The sequence below is a fragment of the Melanerpes formicivorus genome, unplaced genomic scaffold (genome assembly GCF_026170545.1).
Source record: "Melanerpes formicivorus ecotype bairdi unplaced genomic scaffold, bMelFor1.0.p_v2 SCAF_7, whole genome shotgun sequence".
Taxonomy (NCBI): domain Eukaryota; kingdom Metazoa; phylum Chordata; class Aves; order Piciformes; family Picidae; genus Melanerpes; species Melanerpes formicivorus.
The window spans coordinates 15,627,870-15,655,340 of NW_027142359.1; the positions used below are offsets into that span (position 1 = coordinate 15,627,870).

The 27,471-nt window shown below is 41.0% G+C and overlaps 2 protein-coding genes and 1 long non-coding RNA gene across 6 annotated transcripts in view; 2 read left to right on the forward strand and 1 right to left on the reverse strand.

Annotated features, from left to right (window-relative positions):
- DNASE2B (deoxyribonuclease 2 beta) overlaps positions 1–20,399 on the forward strand; it is a 32,793-nt gene extending 12,394 nt beyond the window's left edge. The window contains exons 1-10 of one of the 4 annotated variants that reach the window (XM_068141153.1): positions 3,985–4,089; positions 5,762–5,832; positions 6,109–6,166; positions 7,035–7,181; positions 10,218–10,370; positions 14,354–14,531; positions 15,804–15,885; positions 16,892–17,053; positions 18,545–18,742; positions 19,325–20,399. In XM_068141153.1, the coding sequence (XP_067997254.1) occupies positions 10,258–10,370; positions 14,354–14,531; positions 15,804–15,885; positions 16,892–17,053; positions 18,545–18,742; positions 19,325–19,680 (1,089 nt within the window). In that variant the 5' untranslated portion in view covers positions 3,985–4,089; positions 5,762–5,832; positions 6,109–6,166; positions 7,035–7,181; positions 10,218–10,257 and the 3' untranslated portion in view covers positions 19,681–20,399. Of the gene's footprint in view, positions 1–3,984; positions 4,090–5,761; positions 5,833–6,108; positions 6,167–7,034; positions 7,182–10,217; positions 10,371–14,353; positions 14,532–15,803; positions 15,886–16,891; positions 17,054–18,544; positions 18,743–19,324 lie in introns of those variants that run through there. The other 3 variants (XM_068141154.1, XM_068141156.1, XM_068141155.1) reach the window with 3 other exon arrangements.
- Positions 1–26,542, reverse strand: LOC137442411 (uricase-like). The gene is made up of 8 exons (XM_068141157.1): positions 26,458–26,542; positions 8,149–8,367; positions 7,287–7,403; positions 7,083–7,161; positions 3,721–3,907; positions 3,107–3,230; positions 2,586–2,669; positions 1–1,594 (listed from the first exon to the last, which is right to left on the reverse strand). The coding sequence occupies exons 1-8, from the start codon at positions 26,470–26,472 to the stop codon at positions 1,457–1,459; spliced, it is 963 nt and encodes a 320-aa protein (XP_067997258.1). The 5' UTR covers positions 26,473–26,542; the 3' UTR covers positions 1–1,456.
- LOC137442413 (uncharacterized) lies at positions 24,321–26,715 on the forward strand. Its single transcript, XR_010987670.1, has 3 exons — positions 24,321–24,713; positions 25,414–25,630; positions 26,659–26,715. It is a non-coding gene; the product is annotated as an uncharacterized lncRNA (long non-coding RNA).
- Positions 26,716–27,471: the final 756 nt, after the last annotated feature.

Sequence of the window (27,471 nt, forward strand, 5' to 3'; positions counted from 1 at the left end):
TTTGTTTTTTGATGTTGCTTTTTATTTGCCCTTACAAGATATATTAATAAATTACAAGCACCTAAGAATAGCAGAAATGGCCAGATATAAGCCCACAAGTACAATACAACACAAGCCAATGAGGTAAGAAAGAATGTCCCCAACAAAAGCTAGAAGCACTGTAAATAAAACTTTCAGAATTGGTTAGTAACCAGAGAACAGTGTAACTGGGACAGCTTCATTCCATGGTGTCATTTGTTCTGCTGTCAGGAGGTATCTCAGGCTTGTGAATAGTGTCTTCCCTTTGCATCTGTTGTGTCCTACCCACTAAGGCAAGTGGTTCCTATATTGAAAAGTACCTCAAAAGTGTCACATGGTGCAAAACATGTTCCTTATTTCCATTGGTTATGAATTTAATGATTTCCCTCAGAGGAGTACTGCAGTTCTGCCAAACTGAGAAAGCACAAAGGCAAATGAATTGCAGTTTTCAGAAGTAACTTTGGGCACTTCCCATTGGATTTGTACTCTGTCACATGGAGCCTGTGAAAATGACACTTGGAGAAAATAAGAGCAGCAGTTAGAAGCTGCCAGAAGTTGAGCAGGATTTCTGTGGTAGCTGCAGTTTGTAAGATAAGAACTGTTGGCTGTATAGTTTTATCTCTATGTTCAAAGCTATCACCTGGGGTAACTAAAGATACGTGTTGTTTGTCTGTCTAGCTTTCTCCCTGCGCCTCCCAAAAGTAATAGGGTTACTTAGGTTGACTTCTGCCTGCTCAGAAGTCATGATAAGACTCTTAGACTAAGGAAAACTATTTAATTAATCTTACAGAGATAGTTCCAAACCTCAAACACCTCAGTGATTAATACAAAAGTAATTATATAGTAACTGTATAGTCTGATGAGTAGCAGCGCAGCAGCCTTGCAGTCAGAATACATGCAAAGAAATTAGTCAAAAGCTGTGATTATTCACTCTGTAAAGGAGACATGAGAGAGACTTTCTTTTTTCTTTTTTTCATTTCCTTCACAAGGAAATCAGAGTCTGACTGATTCCCTGTTCAGTTACTGGGTCAGCTCTGTAGATCAGTGCGGCATCAAGGAGTCATGACAGATTATGTCATGAAGCATCTGATCTTGTGCCTGTATGCTCATTTTACTGAAGCAACATTAATAAATAGAATGTGGAGGGTTGCTGATTTGACATATCAGAAGCATGTTACAGACATTCTCAAATTAATTGTTTCATTAATTTACTATAATGTTTCCAGCTGGGATTTTCAAAAGAGTGTAGGGGATTTCAGTCTGCAAATCACACTGAGATTCAGAGACAGACTTTGATTTCTGAATTCCTGAATTCTCAACTTCAGGAGTTCATAGAGGGGAAAGCAGTCAGCAATGGAAGAGGCCAATAAGAAGTACATGTTGATAGGAAAGCCATACTGCTAAGTTTATCAGGAAGGTGTGAGTGTAGCCAGGCGATTTAGTTTCCTTGGGCAGCTGCTAGTCCAAAGTGACTTTGCCTCTCATCTTTTATCACATGGCCTTGCGCTTCTAGGAACTTCTTCCTGCCAAGTGTGCAAGCACAGGAGCCATAGGGAGCTTCCACTGGAACCAGAACCTGAGGGGAATGAGTGCAAACACAGAGGTCATTTTTGAAACAGAAATGTGCCATCACCACCACAGCAGAAACTGCAGCTAGTAATTTCATCATAAAATCATGCCTAGGCCCATTCTTTATCTTATGGACATCAATGGTAGATGTTGCTCTTACCTGAAAAGTTTAAGTGGATCTGTAATATCCACTTAAAAGAGGGCAAGTGTAGGACAGGATGGGAGCAGAATCACAAGACTTAAGAGAGACTAAAGCACAAACAAACTATAGGCTATTGATGCAAAATGGAATAACCAATTTATCTCCGTCGTATGATAATAACAGAATTTCAGCTGGACTTGGCTGTCAGCTAGAGCAGCTGTAGAGGGAGGTGCAAATATCTGTCATCCTCTACATCTCTCACCCTCTGCCTGATCCCAGTCTTATACCTTATCTGGAGTTGCTCCAATCTGCTTTGGCTCCAAATGGCTACAGAAACATCCCTTTACTGCTCCCTTAGAGTGTCGATGTTCTGTCACCTAGAGTTAGCCTACAACCTAGCTAGCCTACTTTGTAACCCCACCACACCAGAGATCCTCCCTGACCTCAGCAGTGCTGCCAGTGGGGCAGAAAGAGGAGCCATGGTGGACTAACTTTTTACATGACCTAGCTATGTGAAAGGATTCCATCATGTGTTCTGCTTGGTTAAAACTGCACAGGTTGACATTAAAAGTCAAATTCATTGGAGAAAACTGGAATGATTTTTCATAGGTAGTTTCTGTTACAGATACCTTTTGATCTCCAGAGCATTCCACTGTTCTCCTTTAGCTTTTACGAACAGCACAAGAAGACAGTTATCCTGCTGTAAATCTCAGTGTAAATCTCTTTTAGAGGTAAGGTGGAGCTTTCACTGGGACTGTGGGGGAGGAAATTGCTCCCTTCAACTCTATTCTATACAGAACTGCTGCTGTGCTTTAAGGATGAGTCCAGGGAAGTTGTGTTTGGAGCATTTACTTACTTCTTTGTCATTGGTCAAGCCTAGTTTTGTCATATCTACAACATTATAAAAATTGTTGTTCAAGACGACTTCTATGACCTGTACCTGAAACCATGAAAACAGATGAGACAATGAATTAGGGCACCTTTTCAGCCAACACCCTGGCAGTCTTTTCAGTCACTGTGAAGAAAAATGATGCAAACCTCCACCTCCCTCATACATAGAGTTGATCAAACACAATCTATTGAACATGTAGACAGTTTTGTACCATCCCTTCGACTTTTACTCATGTCCTGCCAAGCACTGAGAGATATTCTTCCCCATTATATTCATGCCTGGGAATCAGTGTAAGAACTTCTCAGTAAGTTCTTGGTGGGTTGGGTTTTTTTTTTTCCCCAAGACCATTTAGCTGTACCACCAAACAGTTTCTAGTCTTACTTAAAACTGCTAGAGGAAGTAATAGGCTTATTTTGGTCTTCTCAGTGGTCTCATTAACTTTCACTATTGTTTAAGTAAAACATCAGCAGAAGGAAATAAGATACCTCTGGCACTTTGGAAAGGATGAGCATCTGGATAGAGTTGACAGTTTTCTGGTAAGAGGGTGAATATTCGCCACAGTCGGGGGGCCCAGAGAAGGCTTCAAGGATACATTCACGGACTTTGTTCCTAGAGGTAACACAGGTGCTTACAAAACTTCATTTCAGCTCTTTCTGTCTAGACCCATAGCGTTTTACTGTGATCTTTGATTGTTTTATTATTTTCTCAGTCTTTTCTGACCAATACATAGCACACGGGATTTTATGAAAGAGCTATCTATGTCTTTGTCCGCCCCGTCCACAGCTCTGTAATCCACAAGTAGGTGTTTTGATAAAAGCATTTGACAAATTAGTTGTTAGTTTGTTCTCCTGAAGGGTTCTGTACTGAACATGAAACTTCACATTTAAATACTGTTCCTTAATGCACCATCAGAGAGAGTTTGCCCTAAAGGTATGTCTCTCACCCCTCCTAACAAGCACTTAACACTGCCACTGAGACCTTAGAGTGGCTGATGCGCAGCAACTGCAGGCCTGGCCTTGATAGCTGCAATCCCTCTACAGTATAGAGGGACTTCAGGGTTACAGATTAGGTAGCAGTTGTTATTTGATTTGGTGTATACCATATGCAGTCAAAGTCAAAATCCTTGCATTCGCCGTATAACCATTTGCAAAATAACTCTCCACATAAAATCCTGTCATTCCTTTCAGGAAGTGTGGTGTGTTCATTCTTATAGAAGCCTTCAAATCCAGATTGTGTTGTCTTCATAAGTTTCAGATCTTTAATTCCAGCATAAACAACCAGAGGACCTGTGATCCAAAAATACAAGACAAAATGAGCCCCTTTTCAGACAGAGAAAGAAACCGCTGGTGCATGCTTGCAGTGACAGCTCCAGAGCCATGAAGCTATCTCTCCAGGACTCACTTGTGTGCTTCTGTAGCAAGCCTAGCTACCTTAAAAATATTTTCTGCATGCTGATGTTAGTGGAAAGGTAAGAAACATGACAGAAGCCAGTGAAATCAGAGCTCAGACTAGGAAATGTGTCAAGTGATCTGCAGTCAGAGCTGAGACCACACATTATTTACCCTCCCTGGAGCTGGGACATGCATTGGGTTGGCTCTCACTGATGTCAGTTTGGAGACTACCAATTGCTGTAAAGTGAAATGAAACAGGCTAGTAGTGCTGCAGTGTACAGGAGAAGTGTAGTCAGCCTTTTCTGGTGACATAAATTAATGTAGAAACTCTCTGTACAAAGACTTGGAGCCTTAGTCAGAAATTTGCTTCCCTTTCTGTTGTGAGTTTTGCATCTATAAGAATAAGAGGGCGAGGAGCCAATGCAAATCCCTGCAGTTCAGCTAATTAGCAGGAACTGGCACTGATACAGATGCCACCCACAGGTTCAAACTGACACTTTTTGCTCTTAGCCACTATTCATAAAGTGCTCTTGTAAATCACTGCTGCATGAGTGAATTATCATCTAAAGACCAAACAGTTTTGTCCTGAACAAAAAAGGTTTGTCTTTTGACAAACCTTTTGGACAACAGCTAAACAGTAAGTGGTCAGTCATTTAGAGCACACCAAACTGGTAACTGAAAACTTCGCTGACCAGAGCTGCCAAAAAAGAAAATTCAGAAAAGAGGAACGTTATGGCATGTAGGCATGCAGATAGTCAGTGGCTGAAGGCCAAGCTGCTGTTTCTGTGCTGCTTTTGGTGCTCACACTAGCTAGTTAAAAATTAAGTCTTGAATATGTCTGGCATGTAGTAATCCTGCCTTGGACTGGGAAGACTGGCAGTCTCTGTCCATAAACTGTGTCTTCCCAGGAATTTGTACAGGAAATAACTCCACTGTTACGGATTTAATTCCACAAAATTAAATTCCACTAGATTATGTGATTGTTTACAGGTTTGTGTTGTTAAACTGCTCTGTCACTAGAAGTTGTCAAAACTTCATTCCATCTATTTCTTTTCTTGTATGCATATTGGTTTTTAATTAGGATGAGGAGGTGTATTTATAATTTTGTGTAATCCTCTTGTTATTACTGAAGGTTTTAAATCAAAAGACATGGCTATTCTTGGACAGGATATTCTGGTGTTTATTCAAATCTTGATGAATTCATTGCTTGGCTATAAGAGTGTAACACACATTAAGGTAGTGCAGATACTATCAGCAAACCTGGAGATATATTTACCTCATATTCAAATGCACAGCTTCTTTGAAGGAGCTCCTCAAAATGAATGATTTGCTGAAAGGCTGGCTGGCTGTGTAGCAATCAACCTGAAACTTGCTTTGAAGAATATAATGCCTAGGCAAAGTTTTACAGGTGAACAGTCTGTGCTGTGCTTTCAGTATGTTTTGTGTTTGTGCTGTGCTCAGTTGTCAGATGTTGACTTTGTTAAGTTACTGATGAAGTTTTCAATTTAAAAAAAAATGCTGAGGCTTTTATCAGCTGATATAATAGCAAAGAATAAGCCTATAATTCTATTAAGCCTCACTAGGTTTCTTCTAATAATAAGAAAAGTGCTAAGAGATAGGATTAACTGAGAAATAAATTTCTGTGTCAGCTGGTAAGTGCACAGGAGGATGCTAAAGATAGAGACGGTTCTCTTATAAAGAAAAACTAAAAGGGTTTGAAAATCCTCTCTTTGATTATTGTTCACCTAGGCAGGGAATCCTAAAGAAATAGCTGAAGGACTACATGAAGGGAAGATTAAGAAGGAAAGGCAGTTTCCTTGGTAAGCCTTAAAGGTTTTTTGTTTGTGTAGAACCTGAAATTGCAGAATTTCATGCTGAATTTTCAAGATGATGGAAATTTTAATTGAATCTGTACATTAAGAGCAGCAGTTCTTGAAGAAATTACATTCTGGATTATTTTTTAAACATCTTCCAGAAAGCAAAGTGAATAGTATTGAGGCTACCAAAAATACAGCAGTATTTAGCATTACTGGGAATATTAACAATGATCAGGCCAAGAGGCACTGGAGACTTACACAAACTCTCTTTTCTTTCAGGAGGAATACAGGGGACAATGCTAAAATGCACCTTTCAGAACTCATGTCCTGTCTGCAGGTGAAACTGGTCTTGACATTGGACCTAACCCTGATATGTTGAGAAAATAGGGAGAGAGGGTTGGATGGGAAATAGTTCTAAGTTATATTAAGGGAGTAATGGGTACTGAACTGATGCCTAAAACCTCTAAACTCCCTGTGTGAAGTAATGTCGTGGTCTCAGTTCAATTCCCAGTAATCTGAGAGATGGGTTAAATGAAATACCAACACTGTGAGACTGAATTTACGCTCTTGTCATGAGTCACTTTTTACACTCCCTTTGGAATGCCAATTTCCTGTCAGATAGTTGAGCTCCAAAGCTCATGTCTTCCAAATATCACAAAACTCTTAGTGAAGATGAACAGTGTTTGCACATGGCGTGCAAAAAATGGCATGCTCTGAAATATTTCCATGTGAAAAATTGTTTGCACTTAGACTTGAATGCTCACGATAAATTTTAAGTCTGCCTGATTTACAGCAATGAAATTGCATCTTCCTTAGAAATAAAACCAAGGCATGTTGACAGCTTTTGAAAATAACTGCAAACTAGGCAATTGGCCTGCAGCAGTGTGGTTTCATGACACTCTCTTTATAGGGTGATGAGAATAGTGAGACTGTAGACAATAGTATAATGTAAAAAAGCAAGCAGCCCATTCTTGGAAGCCTTTTAAAACCTGTGGCAATATATGGCAGTTCTGCAGGATGCGCTGTTGTAACCATTAAAAGTTAAGGACATACTTACAAATGTGAGTAGCAGTGCAGCCAGATCTCAGAGATCAAGGACTGCAATATTAGATTATAACATCATTCTGTGGACCTCTGGAGTGGTTTGGCTGTGCTATAAGCCCTGTAACACCATTAGTATCTCTAAAGCTATCTTCCTCTCATAGGTGGAAATATTTACAGGTAGTAGGGGAAGCTGCAAATTCTTTTCTCACCATTTCTGCACTGCTCAGCTTCACAGAAACGGATCCCATCAGGAACGTATATGAATGAGTGGACATGGGGAACACCATTCTGCAATTTAGAGCAGACATGTAAGTAAAAGTGCAGTAAATACCATCTTAACTTGAAAACATGAACTAAGAGAGTGATGAATGGCTCCAGAATAAACAAACCGAAAGCATAAGCCTTTGAGATACCTGATACTGACGTCGCCATGGTACTTCTTGAACGTAAGTTTTGACGTATGCCACTTGGCAAAATGTTGTCATGAAGTGTTTGCAGATATCTATAGCAAATTGTTCTAAAGTTGGGATCTAAGACAGCAAACAATATTATTAGAAAGAAGCAATTACCTCATGTACAAAGGTATGTAGTTCTGATTGTTGTAAATATTTGGGAAGAATCAATGTTGTTAAAAACAGATTTCTTTCACTTCTGGTTCATGCACTGTGACCAGTCATTTGATCAGCTTACAGCAATATGCTACAAACAGCAGCTGCAGTGCAATGTCAAAATTCTTCCCTTCTCTGGTACAGCAAGCTGCAGAGAGGCTGCTGAAGAAGCCTTATACTTTGATAATACGATGCTGAAATAATCCTAATGATGCTCTGATTAAGCTTTACAAGCTAAAGATGGGATTTCGTTACACTATAGATTCTTAGTCTGAGAGATGCCACTAAAGGAAGTAAGAGCATAGTTAAAAGAATTAAGGGAAGCCTCACATAATTTGAGACCCTCTGTTTAAAATGGCTATATAGGAATAACACAGTACTATGTGCTATTAGCTTTTTAAAAAACTATCTTATGTCACAAATCTACAAAACCCACTGACAGCTCTATAAGAAAAAAATAATGCTTTGGAAAACTAAGGAGTCCACAAGGATAAACACTGGAGAAGGAAAAATTCCCAAATGACTGAAGGTTGACTTTATTGGTGATCTAATGCGCCGGTAAGGGTAGAGATTGTTTTGATGCATTTTGAAAATAAAAAGTTAGTATAAAAAACATTTCCAAATGAGGTCATAAGAAACAACAAGGCTAGTTAAAAAGTAAAAATACCCCATTTTTTTTGGCCAACACAAGGACAATATTCTTTATGGTGTCTGTAGGTATCACAAAGGAGTTGTTTCCATCCAGGTATTCATGAGCAGAAGTCAGACGGAGATGTGTGCACACTTCCACCTCCTTAACAAAATGCTTCTTGCCTTCTCTATGAAGGCGAAGGAACTTAATTGTATTCTTGCCATAGTCACAGTTGAGGACTTCTATATCCTTGATCTGCAGAGAAAATAAGTGACAGCTGTAAAGGAACTCAGGGGAAGCCTGACTTCTGCTCAGTCACAAACATAAACATGATTATAAACATAAACGATGATTATTGCCTTTATTTTTCGTGGTTACCTGTAGTTATGCAAATATTTCCATTACAACTTACAAAGTCCTGATGGGAAGGGGAAAGACTTTAGGAAACTGTTATTCCATTAGTAGCAGCTGTGATAAAATTCTAAAATGTTATGGGGACATATAACATGAATTACAGTGAACTAGTCTCGCTCTCATCTTTGGAGTAGTCCTGACTATGGAGACCTGCACTGAGTCTTCCCTCCATCATCTCTTTCTGAACCCAGCATGCCCCAGTGACTCAGCAGTGGAACAGCCATGCGCTGAACAGGCAGCCTTCATTTCTGCGCACTCTGTGCCACTCCAGCACGGATGGCCCTACCAGTCAGGGCTGCCCCCAAAACAGCCATGCAGGGACTTGCTCAAAGACCAAGTGGAAGTGGTGCGTATCAAAGCAATTGTTCCCTGAGGGGTGGGAAGATTGCTTTGTAAGCAGGCAGAAGTCCCAAGCAGAAAATAGAAACAGCTGTCACATTCTCAGCATGTTGTGTGTTTTACTGCCCCCTCTATGGACCCTGCAGTTCCTTAGCAAGAAAAGAGACTGAGCTGGTCTGGTTGAAAATGTTTCCTCACAACTATGTTACAGTTCTGATCTCCCATGAATGGGATTAGAAGTGAGCTGCAAAATTCAGGTCTCAATCCACACCTCCCAAATCCTGGCTTTCTGTGGTCATTGGTTTTGTTTGTGCTAAGGCCTATTCATTTTTTCTTTCTTCTGTGGAGCATACCCTATCTACAGCTCTATTACAGTGCTGGAGAGGCTGTGCTAGAAGGTAGAGAAAATACTGTGAAGGTTGTGAAGATTTCTGTTATGCTAAAATATCCAGAGGTTATTGCATTATGCTCTCCCTGAGGCTGAAATATCCCATATTTGGTTTCACCATCTTTTAATGTAAATCAACACCTTTTAATGTAAGCATAATGAGGGAGAAGAATACTTATATACCAAAATAGAAACAGAAGCTTTTTATGCATGAATTGCTAAATGATTATCAGATGTAAAATTCCTCAATTCAGACATGTTTGCTCCTAAAAGAAATGCTAAGGAACTTAAAAGGTAATTAAAAAAAATGATTATTAACTAATTGTAAGTAAATTACTGTGGTTCTGAGATCAAAGCATTTTCTCTGCCTGTCAGCCCGTGTGGGCTCAGTCCCCACAGACAAATGAAGGCTCTCACTGCCCGAGCCAGAACCATGCAGGGCTTGGGACTTCCCTAGAAAGCCTCTTTGCAGGAATAGTGCAAAGGCTGTGCTCACCACAAGGGCTGGAAGGAGAGGTAGTGAGGTGGAAATTATTTTGGTTTAGATGTCTGAACACCGAGTGTTTTTCAGGTACTTGTAACAAATACACACATCAGTCATGCAGCACTGAAAAGAAGACAAAGAGTTTCAGTATCTGCAGCTTGATTCTTGGTTGTTGTTTTTTTAAAGCAGAATACCTTGAATATTCTAAATAGTCAAAGTACTGCCTCTGAAAATACAAAGCTAAGTTTTCTCAAAAAATATAGCATGACAACTGTCAGTTTGCCATTTTATTGCCCAAAGAAATCATGAGCAGTTTCCAGTGACTCCCAGGTGCCCTGTCCCTGTGGCCATTGGCCACTCCTGCAGTGGGGGTCTGACTTCCCAGGCTAGCTGCATTGTTCCAGACAAGCTGCCTGGGGTGTGCTTACTGCATCGTGCAGCAGGAGCTGACAGTTAATGCTGCACAACTTCTCCTTTTAGAGCCTACTCAGTGCTTGCTGAGTGCAGCTGAGAAACCAAAATGCCCGTGCGATCTGCATGGTGGCACCCTGCTTTGCTATTGCTTCTCTCCTCTGCACCCCTGTGGGCAGCTGAGATTTCCTGCAGGAATGAAGATGGGGAGGCAGTTGACTGGTGAGTAAATAATGCACAGGAAGAAATGCCAGGTCAGTAAAGAAGACTTGAGATTAAACCGCATGAAGTAGGTGGATCACCACCAAGTAATGCATAGCAATTGTGGTTTTAACCCTGCTCGCCTGTGAGTCATAGCTGGATTTTGCATTTGGAAAACCCAGGATAAGTTATTGAAATGTGATTTCATTTCAGTGAACCAACCACCCTACTGCATTATGACTAACTGCAAAATAATCACCCCCTTATACAGCGTTCATGTCTCATCATCAAAGGGAGCAGAACCTGTGTTCGGGTGCCAAGGCTGTGCTCACTGGCAGCAGCCCTGGAGGCACCCAGCCTGCACCAGGGTTCCAGCACTTGGCTCATCTGGCTGAAGGAACTGAGCTGAGGAGAGAAAAAAAGCTGTATCTTGTCCTTGACCTCCTCACTCATGCCTGAACCTCAGCCAGGTGGGATTTGCCCCCTAGCTGCCAATGCTGAGGGGAAGAAGAGGCTGACCTGCCCCAGGAGGGATACAGGAGAAGCAGGAGGCAGGGGTTGGCACTGTGGGAAAAAAACTGACTGAAGAGCAGAGGTTATTCCCCACTACTGGAGCTGCTTGCACCTCAGAGCTGGTACTGCCAGCATTGAGCCCAAGTTTGGGTATTGAATGATTAATTGGATTCATGTACTTCAAAGACAAAAGACACAAAGATAATTACTTAATATCCAACCCAGGTTTAAAAAGGAAACAAGAACTCTTTAAAAAGAACATGGAAGCTTGTCTATGACTGAAACAGCAATCCATTTCGAAAGAAAATTGTCTTTCTCATGGAGCAGTGATTAGTTTGGATACAAGTGATAAAGAAGCAGGTGTTATTCTGCACATCCTTTCCCTTGCACACAGAGCTAACTGCAGGGAAGGCAGGAGCTCTTCACACTGCAGGAAGGTACTCAAGCAGGCTTTCTGGATAATGTGATTTTTTTCAGGAATCAGGCTCTTTGTTGGTGCAGCTACCCAAAACTTAAAGGTATGAGAAATATAATTTCTCTCCAAACTGCAATTATTCCTTGAATAATGAGTCTGTTCATGCTAAAGCTAAAAATCCTAAAAGACCAAATCCCAGGCAAATAGAAAGCCATTTACCGTTCATTTCTTAACTGAACACATTTTTTGTAGCCAAATTCTCTGAGAAAGTCTTTGAAAGCTATGGCTAGGAGTCATTCACCTCTGCCTCTGTGTGAATGCCAGCAGTGTGGGACCCCTTCCAGATGGGAACTGGGGGGTCTGCACAGGCAAAACCATGTTCCCTTCTGACAAATAAAGCAGGAAGGACAGAGAAAATTTCCTTTCCAGTGTGCTGTGATCAAGTGAAGCAGAAGCTTGCCTATCTGCAGGGGTCATCCTAGTTTATTGACAAGAAACAGTCAGCTTGTGCTGATTCTGGATTTGGTTGCTATGAAGCTGGTAGGAGAAGCAGAACTGAAATTGCTGAAAAAAGCTTCCTCAGCCAAAAATGTCAATGCTCTTTCAAACAAACACATTCAGTTAGCAAGAGCTTTATGTGAGTTCCTACTATTCCGTGGTTTCATCCTGCAATATTTCATAATTACTCAGTATTAATGTACCCTTTCATTTGTCCCTAAACCAGAAGAATCACTTGTCTTATCTGACCTGATCCCATCTGCACTCTGCAGCTGTGCCTGCAGTTCCATGTCTGCAGTTCCTACCCACACACAGTGCCTGGGCTGGCAAGAGTCTCTCCAGTGTTTGCATTCCACTCCTGAGCTCTTCACTGCACCTCACACAAGGGGCCACCAGAGCAAATATCCATACCATCAGCTCTTTTAAGGAGTGCAGAGCCTTTCCTTTATTCATCCAAATTCACTGTGTTCTGTGGGAGGCTTTTCATGCAAATAAAAGCCAAAATTCTGCTTTCCAAGAAGTGTTGCATCAGGGACTGAAGCTATGGGGTTTTTCTTTTAGGGGGAGAGGCAAGGAGAAGCAGCAAAGATGTCACTAAGAAGTAAAGCTGTGATTTTGTGAAATAGGTTAGTGTTCAGTCACAAGTAAACAATGTGACAACACTAATTGGGGCTAAGCAGATTTGCTTTTCCTTGGCTCTCAGGAAAACAACTTTTGCTCTGCTCCCACAAATGCCTAAGCTCTTGAGAAACTTCCTGTGCAGTGAAGACTTTTGTACAGCTTAAATTGCTCATACACACAGCTGGCTTTCTGGAAAGGACCAAAACATGTATCCACTTGGAACTGGCAAGCAATTTACTGATAGCTCAACTACTAGCGCTTCCTGAAGCACACCTGCTAATGTGGGTCTGTCAGATGCAAGGCATAAATCTTCATGCAAAACATAACTCTTCCAATAAATTGCAAAGCAGTTTGGAAAGGTTTCATATACTAATTCCTGGAGCAGCTGGTACTACTGTAACTGCTGCTGTCCTTTACAAATCTTCACTTCAAATAGTGTGACTGCTGTGACTCCTTGTACACAAGGCAACTTTCCCCAGCCTTGCTATGTACATCTCTTTCTTCTCTTGTCTGTGATCTGTCATCAGCAACCATTTCTCATGAGATACTTAGGCAACATCATTCAGTCAGTTAGCAAGTGGATTACCAGGATCACCAGTGTGGGTTTCTCTTCTGCCTGTACATGTACATTTCCCATGGATTAAATGTTCATCTAGTAAAATGCTTTCCTGCCACTTCTTACCTGCTTTCGGAAATGCCTTTTATAGAACAACTTGAGACTGCAAATCAACTGTGGGAGGCTTACACCTCCCTATTATACTTGAAGGGTTAAGCACAGTCAGGCTGTGTTTTTGGTAAATAGTATAGGATTGAAAATAACACCACTCAGTTCTTACTATTGACAAAAATAACAAATTACTCAAGTGCAGCGCTCAAAGTGGCTCAATTAATTGTATTGCAGTTAATCCCATGGACTTGTACATTAGGAAAAACATGTTTACTTCATCAGGGACATTAATATGAACTGAGCCATTTACTGACAATATTGAGTACTCTACAATTGGAAAAGATTTGTGTTTCTGGCTAATGGTTTACAAATACCCACCACAAACAGTTCAGTGGTGTGCAAGCATTATCATATGGTTTTATACTTATTTTGTGGTATTAATATGTATACATAGAACATTTTGAATTTTTGTAATTTCAATTCATAATTTTAGCTATTTAATTTAAAGTTCTGTTTATATAGTATAAAAATATATTGGTAAGAGTTGTTCCAGGATGGTCATGAGAATGCCAGACTGACTTTGGAACCTGAGGTTCTCTACCAGAACTAGAAGCAAAGGGATTTGATATTTAAGCAGGACCCCAACTCAGGGCTACCTCAAATTCTTTCAGGGCACCAACATCAGTCTGAACACAACAACAGGAGTTTGATGCTAAGTTTGTCTCCTTTGCTTGTTAAGAAGCAGAACACATTTGCCTGTAGCAGGTCCTGTGCTGCCAAACTGCTGCTGGTTTCTGCGCTGGGTCACCTCCTCAAGGCTGAGAGATGTCTACACTACAAGCTGGTGGTTCTGGTGTGGGCATCTCTAGAGCCACCCTTCTCGTCAATCCTTAAGTAGGAAGGAGATACTGATTTTCACATTCAAACAGGATGGCTGTAAGAAAACTGAAAACTGTCCTGAAAGGAGGTTGTAGAGAGGCTGGTGCTGGTCTCTTCTTGCAAGTAATTAGTGATAGAACAAGAGGGAATGGCCTCAAGCTATGACGGGGTAGGTTTAGACTGGGCATTAGGAAAAATGTTTTCACAGAAAGAGTGGTCAGGCATTGGAATGTGCTGCCCAGGGAGGTGGTTGAGTCACTAGCCCTGGATGTGTTTAAAGGTCGTTTGGATATGGTGCTTGGGGATATAGTTTAGGGGTGGACCTTGTAGAGTAGGGTTCTGGGTTTACTTGGTGATCCTGATGGTCTCTTACAAGCTGAATGTTTCTGTGATTCTGTGATTCTGTTACAGGTTTGCTCTTTACAAGTTGCCAAAACATGTCAAAGGAGACATTCCCATGCTGGGGCTGGAATATCTGTACATGGACACCTCGGCTCCACAGTGGCAGCTCAGTAAATACCTTGTCAACATGACACAGGGTGCTCTGGGACAAACACTGAAGCAGCTGTACGAGACATACGAATCTGAGGCAAGTGACATTTAATTCCCATTTTGTTAGTACAGCTACTTGATATTGCATGCAAATGAAATTAAACCAGACAAAATAAGCACGTAGAGGTATGGCCAGACCTGACTGACTAGATCCACTAAAACATGTCAAGGGGAGCGTCTTGACAGCTGGGCAGATAATTTGCAGTTTTGGTTACAATTCTAATTTCTAGTCAAGCCTCTCACAAACTTAAAGTATCATCCATCAAAATAAAAGCATTGGTATGTAGCCCCTTCAACTTCTCTGGAATTCATGTTGAGTGACATCCAAAGCTGTGAACTGGCTGCAAATACAGACTAGGGCCAGTGGTGACTATTACACTTGTCCCAAGCCCTCCCATCTGTATGTGTTTTATGCTCTGTCTCAAAGGAAGTATGGGTTTTGCTCTTCCTCCTGAAATCACTGTGACTGTTTCAGCGGTGATATGATGCCTTTTAGGCCTTTATTTCCCAGCCCCCCACACCAGTCAAACAGCTCATTTATATTTGTTTTAAGTGATTATAAAATACCACAAAATATGTCCATAGTTCTTTTTTTTTTTTTTTTTTTCTATCTGATAGTATTCTTGGGAGGGGAGTCTCTGTGTGTCTCTGCATTTCTGCTGTTGACTAGTGGTAAGGTGTCACTTATTTCCTTGTAGAAGACATTCCCAGAAGTCAGTCAAAAATTGGCAGTTGGTCAACCATCCTATTCCATGTCTTGCTGTAATTGTAATAAACTGTTTACAAACTCTGAGTACATCAGGAGGGGAAGCATGTTCCAACTCCTTTGAAGTTCTCTATTCAGGGGGAATGAGGTGTGGCTATATGCAAATATTTTACCCCAAAAATGTTAATTGCTTGTCCTTCACAAGAACACTGATCATGTCTGTTTTCCCTCAGCAGTTTCACTGGATCTGGTTGTGAAATCAGAGACACACACAAAAAGAGGGAGGAACTTCTCTGTTAGCAGGTGTCCAACAAACCCATGTAAATTGCCTTAGTGAGCATGTTGGATCTCTTGAGGAAGGGCTACTGCAGTGACTGAGACAACTTCCATTTTATAGCAACCAGGGTCCATCAGGATTAGCAATAGCATTAGCTGAGCCTTCAGGTTTATTTTTCGTTAGCTTCTGTGGAAACTGATAGCTGAATTTGGAGAAAGGTAGGCTTGTGGTGTTCACACAAAGAAGTCCTGAATTCTTTCTTCAGTTCCCAGCAGAAGTTGTTTGCTTAAATGCCTTGCTTTTACTGAATGTGTGTTTTCCTGCAGAAGAACAATATTGTATATGCAATATACAACGATGAGGCCCCTGAATCAAACGCCAATATGTGGAAAAGAGGACATACCAAAGGTACAGGGAGAGTCCCAAGCTACCATTTTCTCCTTTCTAAACTTATGGATGGCATCCACTGGTCTGTCTTACTTGCATATCTAAAATACCTGCCTAAAGAAAAACTGGAGAATGATTTGCATGATGCATGATTTGTTGTATAGTTACATATGCTGCGTCTGTTTTGGTTTTGCTATGCCTGTGCTGCGTTGAAGAACTGTTAGGGCTTATGGACCCTTTGTTTTCAAGAGCCAAAACTCCTGCAGCTCCTTTCACCCAGAGCAGACCACATCATCCTGAGCCTAACAGCAAGAGCAGTACAAAAGGTACAGGGAAAGGCACCCTAAATATAAACCCCTCCAAACTCTCTCTAGGGCAAGAAACTGTTGTCAAGATCATGGAAGTGCTAAATTATTTAGTTAAAGTAAAGCAAGACTTTAAATAAGCATGACCTTCAGTGGAGGGCTGTGTGTTCCTTTGTGGAAACAGGCGGGGTTTGCCCAGCCTGGATCCAGCAGAGCTGTATATTGAGGCTGCCGTAATGGGGACAGCTCGGGAGCCGTGCTCCTCCCCGGAGCTCGGGAGGAGCCTGTCTCTCTGCTGCTTCTCTGGAGGAGGAGAATTCGGTCTGGGAAAGAAGATACGGTGTTGACAGTCCGTTTCCACTTATGTTGTGAATATATGAAAGTAAGGAAAATGGACAGTCGAGAGAGGGTGATGGCCACTAAATTGTCAGACTTTTTGAAGACAAAACTTGCACAGAGAAAGGTTTTGAAAAGATTATTTTGTTTTCAAATGAAACATGATGACAGCTCGAGTCAGGCTATGCAGCAAAGAATTCATGCAATTTTAATACAATACTACTGGCTCCTATAATCCATTAACCTACTCTACAGTCAGTTTATTGTAGACATTAATATGTTGAAGTGTGGTGTCTTCAGCATCAAAGCCGAAGGACACATCTCTATTGTCTCAAGGCTTTTCCCTCCTTAACTAATTTGCAGAAACTTTTTCTTTTTTTTCACAGGATTTCTGCTCTTGGACAAATCACAAGGCTTCTGGGTGATTCACAGCGTGCCCCTGTTCCCTCCCATCCCTGAGGATGGTTATGGGTATCCAGCTACTGGGGAATTCTTTGGACAGACAGCCATCTGTATAACCTTCAAATATGACCAGTTCACAGAAATAGGTATGAAAAGCTCCTCTCTAAGAAAGCTGTTGCCCTCCTTCCCCCCTGCATCTACTCTCCTTTGAGGCTTGTTCATGTCCATCAGTGTCAAATTGGGAAACCAAGTCGGACCTGGAAACAGCATCCTTGGCTTCAGTTATGTTTATCCAACAATTTCCTGTGTCAGTGTGGGAAATTCAGTCTTCCAATCTATCTCCATCTCCCCATGAGGACTATTGGGCTAATAATAGTCACGAGAACATATCAAGGGTAAATTCAGTCCACGCATACAGAATGCTTTAGAAATACAAACTACGATGATTAATCATCTTTACCAGTAATAGCTTGTTCAGCTGCAATTGTCTGCAGTTCTAAAAATGTAAAGGCAACCACTGCTTGAGCTGGAGTAGAAGCCTTGATTCATCAGAAATACAAAGTATAGAATAAATATCACCCAGGATTTCCCCAGGTACTTCTTGCCATGTAAAATACCAATGCTAGAAACAATTTTAAAACCCCCAAATCTATACCCATAAGATTCAGAACAATCTGATAGCAATGTGGGATACTAAAATTCTGAAAAGGGTCTATCAAAAGGCAATACAAGTCATACTAGCATGTTCATTAACACTTTTCACACTGTTTTCCACTCTTTTTTCATTTACAAACCTCAAATTATATTAATGGGGACTTGCCACACCTCAGAGCTATCTAAACTAGGCTCCTCTTTGTGAAAGCACATCTGTGCATGTGTTTAGGGAAAAAGGACAATAAAAGGAGACACCTACAGTCATGATTTTCCTGCTCCATCTTCCCAGCTTCCAGTAACCTGTGGTTCACAGATTTCCTGAGCCAGAAAGACTGGAAAGTTCCAGACGGACTGGTCTTCCACCAGCTCATCTAATGAACCCTTTTGTTCCCTTGGTCTTTTTCAAAATACCCATGGCAAGAACTTCCTACAGCTAAGCTGTGCACTGTACAGAAAAGTAAACTTCTGCAAATTCAATCCATATGCTGAAAGTCAAGCTCTGTTCTCCCTAAAACCAAGCTAGACCCTCTGGCAGCATTTCTGTTTGTATTTGGCTTGGCAGCTGTAACTGACTGGAAACTGCTTCTATAAATATGGGCAAGCTTGGATATACACATGCTGTTTCAGAGCACTGTGGACTGCTCAGAGGCTTGAGGATGAGCACGGGTAGATGTGACTGTGGACCAAGACCACTGGTCAATAGTTCAACAGTTCTGCTAAGAATAATGAAGTGTAAGAGGAAAACCCTGAACCTAGTCTCCCAGCCAGTCTACATGCCGCAGAGCCAGTTGGAATACAAGTCAATTAAACATGTTTTTGATTGCTAAAATATGATACTTTGACACTGAACTCCTCTAGGAGATAGACTGTGAAGATTAAGAAGGATTTAGGTTTTCTCACTAAGGCAGAACTTTACTCTCTTGATTGCTTTGCTTTAACTCATTTTAATTCTACATATGCTCATTCCTTCGGGTTTTTCTCAGATCAACAGATGCTGAGTTATAATCCAGGAATCTACAGCTGTTCCATTCCTAAAATCTTCCAAGCTGATCTCCCAAATCTGCAGAAGCTCTGTGCGGGGTCCAGGCTGCCCTCAGTCCCCTTGCGCCACCTCTCCAAGCTCCAGTCAGCTCATGGGGAAACCTTTCTCCACTTTGCAAAGTCACGCTTGTTCGTAGATGGTAAGAGAACCTGTTGCCCTCTGTGTCACACATTCTCATGCAAGAAATAAGCAATTAATATATTCCTTGACAAGATTTTCTTTGAGGGGCAAAAGAGAAGTTCAGCTTCAAAAATAAATGTGTCAGAGGGCAAGGAATGGTGTCCCATTATAATCTCCAAGTCCCACAAAGCAAAAAGCTGTCTGCCCCTTTGAAATGCCTGAAGGTGTTCAACAATGGGATTTTCAGAAAATTTGTTTCCTGTTGTTGAACAGTTAACAACAAAGAACAAGTATGGGGTTTGAAGCATGCACTTTTTGGTTGGTTGGTTGGTTTGCTTTGGTTTTTGTTATGGAGAAGGCTTGAAACTTTTTTTTTTCCCTTTCAAATTCCTTCCTGTTGATTGCTGAAACAGGTTTCCCAGAGGAGGAAAGTAGAAAAGAACTTCTGAAACAAAAGTCAAAATAAAAGGAGGGAGAAAATCCCTTCTGGCTCACTTATGCTTTGGAATGAAACAATCCTAGTCTAGGTGACATTTTTCAGTCTCCTCTTAACTGAAGGAACCTGAAAGACTAATTTCCCATACCCTGTGTTATTCCACAGATATCTACGTGGCCTGGATGGCTCAGGAACTGAAGACTGATTTGTTGGCTGAATCCTGGCAGCATTCTGGCCAAAAACTTCCCTCAAATTGCTCTCTTGACTACCATGTCTACAACATAAACCTAATAGGGCTGCCACTGAATGCCACCTTTTATTCCATTAACGATCATTCCAAATGGGCTGTTTCAAGTAAATACGAAGATCAGTGGGCCTGTATTGGAGACTTAAACCGTGCAGCCGAACAAGCGTGGAGAAGCGGTGGGTTCATCTGTACACAGAATGAACACATCTACAAAGCGTTCAGACATTTGATAATCCACTATGAAACCTGTACCAGTGCTTCCACACTGATATAAGGAACCATTCTTCCCAAACAGCACAGCCTCTCCTTACACAGAAAGCGTATCAAATGTCTCTATAAAACTTTATTTTTACTCTGAAAAATGCCCCTGTAAGTTGCCAGATGTGTTAGACCCTCACCTTGTTAGCTATAAAAGCAGATGGTTTGCAGGTAGATTACAGCTGTTTTTTCCTGGGTGCCAGACCAGTAGGCTCTGCACGTCCTGAGCCCATGCTCCTCTTGCCATCAGGGCCAGGACAGGATGGTGCTGCATATTGCTGTGAGCAACCACACACAAGCATCCCTGGGAGGAACTTGTGAGGCATGCTGGATGTGGGACAGGAGGAACAACAGAAACCTGTTTCATTAGCTAGGCTGTCAGGGCTGGGCAGTTAGCAAGAGCAAAGTACCCCAAAATGCTTTTAAAATTGCACCGTATTCCAGCACTGTTGAGATCAGTCACAGCATTTCTGCTGCTCAGTTTGGGTTGACTCTCCTTAGGCACCTGACATACTTGGATACAGACAGGGAAGCAAGCAGATCTGTGGACAGGAAGGCTTTATTTTTACATAATTAATTTTTAGAGAAGAAATGAGCTTTAAATAATTTGTAACCAATAGCTTGAGAGTATTCCTAGTGGTTTTATTCATGTACAGCAATCTTATAAACAAATAAACCTGTCCAAAATATGAATAAGCAAAATAAATTAAGAGCAAAGATGGTCTCTTTACAGACTCCCTCTTCCATCTTTATAGTTATTTGTGGTTAGTTACAATGTTTTATAGCTGCCAAAGGAATAATGGGGACAACTAGGGGAAAAAAGTGAAAAGAAAATATTTAAAGGAAGATATTGCTTTGCCTACATTTTCATACTACAACATGGCTGCTGATTTTCATTACCTGTAGTTTCAGGCTTAGGACTTGAAACTCTTGATGGACATGCAATAAAGACAAAGATAATTTGCAAAATCCTGAAACACTCTTGAGTTCTGATTTCAGAAGTGGATCTGTATTTAGTATGTTCCTAAAATATATTTATAGAGATATATCTGACTTTTTTTTTCCCTGAATTGCTAACATAAACTCCAGTGTGAAAAGTTGCCTGTCCCACTAATACTTCTGTTTTGCTGTGTTCATAGTCCATACCACTGATTCTGCATAGCAGTGTCTTAATAGGAAGTGGATACAAAGAAAGGTCCCACAACTGCCCAAAATTGGCTAAGATTTCCTTCCCTTTTCACACTGAAAAGTCAACGAAATTGTTAACAAAATGTGCAAAGCACCAAAGAAAGCAATTTCAGAAAACTTACTTTATTCTTATTTCTTCAGGATCTGCCTTGCTTAATGAGGAGCATTGTACAGGAATAGATTTCATATTTAGTCAATCTGGATGAAAGGCAAACTCGAGTCTCATAGCTCCATGAACATAATGTCGATAGCTTAGGCAGTCTGCACAAAACAGGTCTTTTTCTTTTCCCTGTCTGTAACCAAACACCATTTGATAAATAATTTACTTGATAATGTTTTTTCTCTGGCGCTTCTCAAAGTGCTTTACATACATATTTTTAGTTGTTTTGCTAGCTGTGGTGAAGCAACACCTATTTGTTGCAGTGAAAATTGCCAGTGACACAGAGTGTGGAGCAGTGGGACAATAGGGCACTGAGGTAAGAGAAGATAAAATTCCTTTCTCTTGCCCACCTTTCACGGCAGACACGAAACCTAACCTGCTTGTCTGAAATCTTACATCTTGCCCATAGTTTTGCATACAAACAACCTCAGTGAACAGGAACGGTGAGAAATCCTTCACTGGAGACAGTGCTGATGAGGTTCACCATGGGGCATCAGAGGGCCCCTGGACCTATGACACAACCTGTATCTCTTACGGTAGATGATCAGCTACAGCATTTAAGTCACCGAGTTCACTAGCAAAGAGTATCCATCCACAGTCTGTCACAACAGGGTTGCTGTAGCTCTGTTCCCCAGGCCAAAAGCCAACAGTCCATCACTTGACTGTAAGTGCTGACTGCTGTTCTTAATTGATCAATTGATGGCTGTCTTAAAGCTTCACAAGACTACTTGCAACATCCCTCTTTAATTTTAGCTGTCACTGAGGAGGCACAAACAGCAGTGGGATGGAGAGAAACAGTTGTACCATACAACACTGCAAGTGCTTAAATAGGCAGGTTGTGCACAGACTCATTTCAGTGGTGTAGCAATTAAAAGGCTGCAGTTCTGTTTCTCTCCTTTTTTGACTGTAAACAACTTTAATTCAGTTCTTCTTTCATTGTGTAACTTCCATATTTGTATATCCTGATAGTTGTACTATTATGAAACACGGGCAGACTTTTTGTTTCCTGATTCTGAAAGAGTCTGATCATCAACAAGAAAAAACATGCAGACTTTTAAAGGGTCTGTAACTCCCAGGCTTCCTGTGTAAACACAAGACCATGTGCCGCATACTTATCCTCATATTCCTTCCCAGCATGCACCATGATCAATTGCTGGTGTGACGTATTTGGTTTTATATATTTTTTGCACGCACACACACACACACACACATATATTCATAGAGGTTTTACTTTTTAAATGTGCTGGTTTTTAACATATCTGCCTGTCCCAGTGATTCTGGTGCCTTTGCTACTCACTGTGACCCTTTTGACAGGATATACCTTCTCCTGCAGAAGGGCACTTCTGGAGCTGCCCCTCTGGGATTTCAGGGGGACCTGCCCAGCAAAGCTGATCCTGCAAATGGGCAGAAGTCTTGGACCCTGGCATGGAGAGGGGAAAAGTTGGCCTTTTGTCTGGAAACCCAGAGTCTTGTCTCAGCGTGCAGCTATGGCTATTCTGACCCTTGGGATCCATTCTAGTCAGACTAAATGAGAATGTTTATTAAACAAGAAAACTGTTTGCTGAGTGAGTAGGAGAAGCCAAAGGCAGATATTATTAATCCACTAAACATTACTGTACTGCAGCCAAGTTTGCAACAAACACAACAGTAGGAATAATTGTTTGATATAAATTGCCTAGTAATCATTTCCACAAGCCAGGACTCAGTCCCAGCATGCCCGACAAGCTTGCAAGGGGCAGGAAATGCAAATACAGCCTCTCAAAATACACACTTGCCACTTGCTCACCCACCAAGACATCTACCCTCACCATGGCCACTGCCACCCCCAAGCAAGGGCAGAACTCTGTCTCCCTGTCACTGCTCCAAAAAGAAATCCTGATGGTTTTTCTATGAACCCTTGTATCCCTGTGGGTGCTTCTGTAACACCATTAAGTGTGGATCTCTAGGGTAGTGTTTTGCTGTGTTGGAAGGGTGCAATTTTATACAGACTTAATGCAAGAGCTCAAAGGATTTGATATTACCCTCACTAGAAGAAAAGCTAAAAGAAGATACAAATTCAAAGGCATAAAAATGTTAACTGTGGGAAATCTAATACCAGCTAGGCAATTGCAGTACTGGAAAACAGGCACAAGCATTGCAAACTGAGCCCACTCCATAGGTCAGTCTTTATGCTGGGATTGCTTCTGGCGTCTACACAAGTGAAAATACACTGAGCCTTCATGATGGGACTGATGAGCAATGTATTGGAGGATTTCTCATGGACACCTGGAGCTCCATGTCAGCTCCACCAGCAAGTCAATCGTAGCTTTGGGACAAACTGACTGAGCTGGGAACCTTTCCTTCTCCAAGGCATGCTAACTTAGCCTGGTACATGGAGGTTGACAGGTGCATTTCTGAACCACATCAGTCTGCCAGGCTGCACTTTTTGAAAGAAATCCTGCAAAGCCCAGGGCATTTTGATAATTTTGGTGTCAGTAATGCCTGTTTTAACAGCTATCCTTGCAAACCAACACACTGCTCCGCTCTCTGCACCCTTTGTGTAATTTTCTGCTCTAAAAATGGGAGGTTTTCAGTAGACGTATCTAATGTGAGTGCCTGCCTGCGTCAAACAGGGCTTCCTCAGCTTGCCTGCGGCGTGAAGGGAGAGGGTTATTTCTGCAAAGACATATGGGCCACTCTCGTGTTTAAATATATACGCTCGTGAATCCTGACAGTAATTAAATGCTCGAGAACATCATTGTGAAAATTTGTTTTAATGTATCAAAGCATCCTTGGAGTTATTAGCACAGTTACATAATTATCCCCAGAGAAACTTGCACCCATAGGTTAACGCCCATAAATTATTGTGTGGACCTCACTTACACCTTTATTTTCAGTTTCTGAGAAAGACACATCACTGGGTACTTAACAGAGTAATTGCTTCAGAACCTGTAAGCTGCCTATGAGGTGGGTAAAATGTTTGGGAGACAAGGTAGTGCTGGCACCGTCTTCTAAAAGCTTAGTGTAAACCAATGCCTAACTGTGCTCAGAAGGTGGTGCAAGAACATGATGCACCTCTTCAATTTCACAAGAGATTTCTTAAAAAGACAGGAATTTAAAAATGAGAATGCAGATGAATACACAGTTACATTAGTGTAGGAAAAAAAATCTTGTAGCAGGGAATAAATTCTTCATAATACAAGGCAGAGATTCTGATCTGAAATTTCAAGCCAGGTTACCAATATCAGTTGATATCAGTACCTTAGCTTCATCTGATACTTTTCAATTGGAGATACCAAATTAAAAACCTAATCTGCTGAATTCTCTCATAATCCTTATGAGATTGCCAGGCAGTAAAACAAGCTGCTTATGAACTCAGAAATCAGTTGAGGCACTTCCAGCTCTCGGCCACAGACAGGAGCTAGCTCATAGTATAATTGTTTTAATGCGGGCCCATTGTATGCTTGTCTGTATGATTTTGAACTGATTTATCACAGTATTAAGAATATGCTAGTCTATGCACATTTAGTATGTTCATACTGATCAAACTGTTAAAACATTAGGATTTGAAAAAAAAAATGTTGCTTTTCATAAAGAGTTGTGTTAGACTTCAAGTAATTTTCGTATATCATCATGATTTCATTTTTTTCAGTTGAGTTTGCTGGACATTTCTACATGAGGCATCTGGTGACTATTCTGATTCTCCTGTAAAAGGGATAAAAGTAAGGAACGTTTTTCTTCTCCTCTGATCACTTTGCAGCCTGGGAACTGCAAACCAATACTCAAATACTCAGAGCTTTACCAGAACCAGCTAGCTATTGCTACAAGTGCTTCATGCTTGTGTTAGCATTGCCTAATCCATTAATCATAGAAATTTTACATGCAAATTAGCCACTGGGTTGTGCATCATAATACAATAACCCACAAATCTGTCTTCACGTATATTAATGCCTCCAAATAAGCATGTAACATTACAGTAGTACATGGTCTCCTCATTACATTCCAAACCTGCCAAAAGTTCACTAGAAGTTGGATCATCCAGTGTTTTCTTTTTGTTCCTTACCTCTAACTTTCTATGCTGTTAAGAGCATTTAGGTTCAAGGGTTTTTTTGTCTTTTTTGGGGGGGTTATTTTTTTGGGCTAAGATTCTGCAGCCAAAAATCAGTATTTCTCTTGATGTACAGTTTTAAAGGTGTGTTTCTCCACTGGTATGAGTACGCTCAGCACCACTATCCACCACTTCATGCTGAGGATTAAAAGTGCCCAGTTCAGCACATGTTTCAGGAACTGTCTTATTCCCTGCTCTGAAAGCTGCTCCATTTCCTATACTGATCTTGTATAAATCCTAGGCGTTGTGCAAAGAAAATCTGCATCTTTTCCCCTGTTGCTTTCTAACTACTCAAAATATTTCTTTCATAAAAGTCAAGGTGTGAGTGAGAGAACAGACAATTGTGCATGAAACACTTTGCAAAGAAAGACCATGGAAGAAATGCTGCACAGCAAATAGGGACAATTAGTACACTTGTGCCACTTACCAGTGTGCCCTCCTCTTTACTGCCAAAATCCATGAAGAAGCAGAGAAATGGGAGCAAAGCAGGCTTGCAGGAGAAATGGAGAAGAGGGAACAAGGCAAATGAAGGTAAGTAAGAGAAAACTAGAAGGAACATTGGGATGGGCAGCACCTGGGAGTTCTGAGACCTTTAGTTTGGTAACAGAGAACCACAGGGAGTTAACTGTGCAGAAATCCAAGACATTTAATTTCCTATGACATTTCTCTATTTTACAAATGTGGTCTTCATAGGCTATGCCACAGAGAGATAAAAATGAAAGGCATAAACTGAAGTCATTTAGCTAAGTATTAAAAAACCCAAATCCACAAATACCTAGAGAGAAAGCTGCTACCTGCCTGTTACCAAACCTGCAAGAGATGGGGCAAGGCAAAGTCAAAAGCATTGAATATATACAAGTAGGAGGGTGAAATGAGAAATTCATAAGCTAAGCAGTTTGAACCAGACGTATTTGAACATGCTAAACCATTCTTTTAAAAGAAGGAAGCTACTATTAAGGTTTAAAGCCAGATCAAAAATGCAATGAAAACAAAAGACGCAAAACATTCACAAGAGTAACTGCAGAGTATTTCATTACATATCATGATACTAAAGCTAGCTTCATTCATTCTCGTGGCACTGGAAGAGCTGCAGGCAAAAAAGTAAATACAAAAGAACATAAACAGAACATAAATAGTGGTAAACCAATGCCTTTTACAGATGTATCTACAATGTATGGCCTCTTATTCTTGGGTAAACATCAAGCTTAGTTTAGAAACTTCCCCGCTCTTTTATTTTCTTCAGTTTCATCTCTGATCCTACTTTGTTCTCCAGCACTAACCAAAGCATTACCAGTCCAATGTAGTTGTTTCTCACTGCACTGAGTCAAAATCAGAAAGTGTTCCTAGACATTACTTACTGTCACTTGACTCATGGTGGCCTGCTGTTTTGTCACCTCTTGGTCGTGGATCCCACAGAGGAGTAATAGCAGTACAGACACTGTAGCTCTATAAAAAGTGTCATCTTAGTATGAGAGGAGGAGCTAGTCATAAGAGGCTGGCTTCACAAATTTAAATATTTCATAATTTATTTAGTAATGTGGCTTTTCTTTTTCCCCCAGGCAAAAGCTTTAATGCAACAAAGGAAACAACAGCAAAAATAGAGACAAGGACAGTCCTAACCCTAGTAGTATCAGTGGGAGTTTGCCTTCATCCTCAATAGGAACAGAACTTCAAAGACACAGGACTCACCCATAAAATTTGAAGGACAAAATTGGTACCTTTAGTGGTGCCAAAGCGTGTTTACAGGATAGTAGTGCAGTAGAAATGTCCAATATGGTGGAAATATTTCCAGCGGGACAGCCTTGGCTTGACCAGAGCCTTGTTCTTAGCTCTGGCTGTGAGGACGTCAGAGGCCCTGAGTGTGGACAGTTTACTGGACAGAAGAACCTCTCTGAGATAGGACCATGCAGGAGCTGTGCAAAGATGAACCTCCTCTTGGTGAACACTGTATCTCTTGGTATTTATGGCTTTACTTTCAGTGCCCAAATCAGGAAGAAGTGATATCCCCACCTTTAGGGCTATATTTTTTTAACATACTTTAATAACTTAAGATATTTTTTCAAAGCCTGTGTCTGGCAGAATGAAGACTGAAAGTTGTATTTCCTCAGTCCCACCTTGCGTTGTTAGCACTGTGGAATATAAGTGATGTGGATTGATTCAAGATCTCCCTTGTGGACTAAGAACACATCCTGGGTGCACTCTGCCTGCAGATGCTGTGAAAACCAGTATCAGAAAGCTGCAATGAGGGAGTTAATTCCCAAACATCTCTGCTGATCTTGCTTTGGTACTGGCACCATACAGCAAAGCAAAAATTAAAAGAACAGAGGTGCCATTCATCTGCTAACAGCAGATTTAGTGTCCCTCTTTCCTGT

Excerpts from the sequence above, each read along its gene's own strand:
- LOC137442411 (XM_068141157.1), bottom strand. Across the intron at positions 7,162-7,286 it reads CATGGCGACGTCAGTATCAG|AATGGTGTTCCCCATGTCCA; the intron begins GTATCTCAAAGG and ends TCTAAATTGCAG. Across the intron at positions 1,595-2,585 it reads GCTTGACCAATGACAAAGAA|GTTCTGGTTCCAGTGGAAGC; the intron begins GTAAGTAAATGC and ends CATTCCCCTCAG.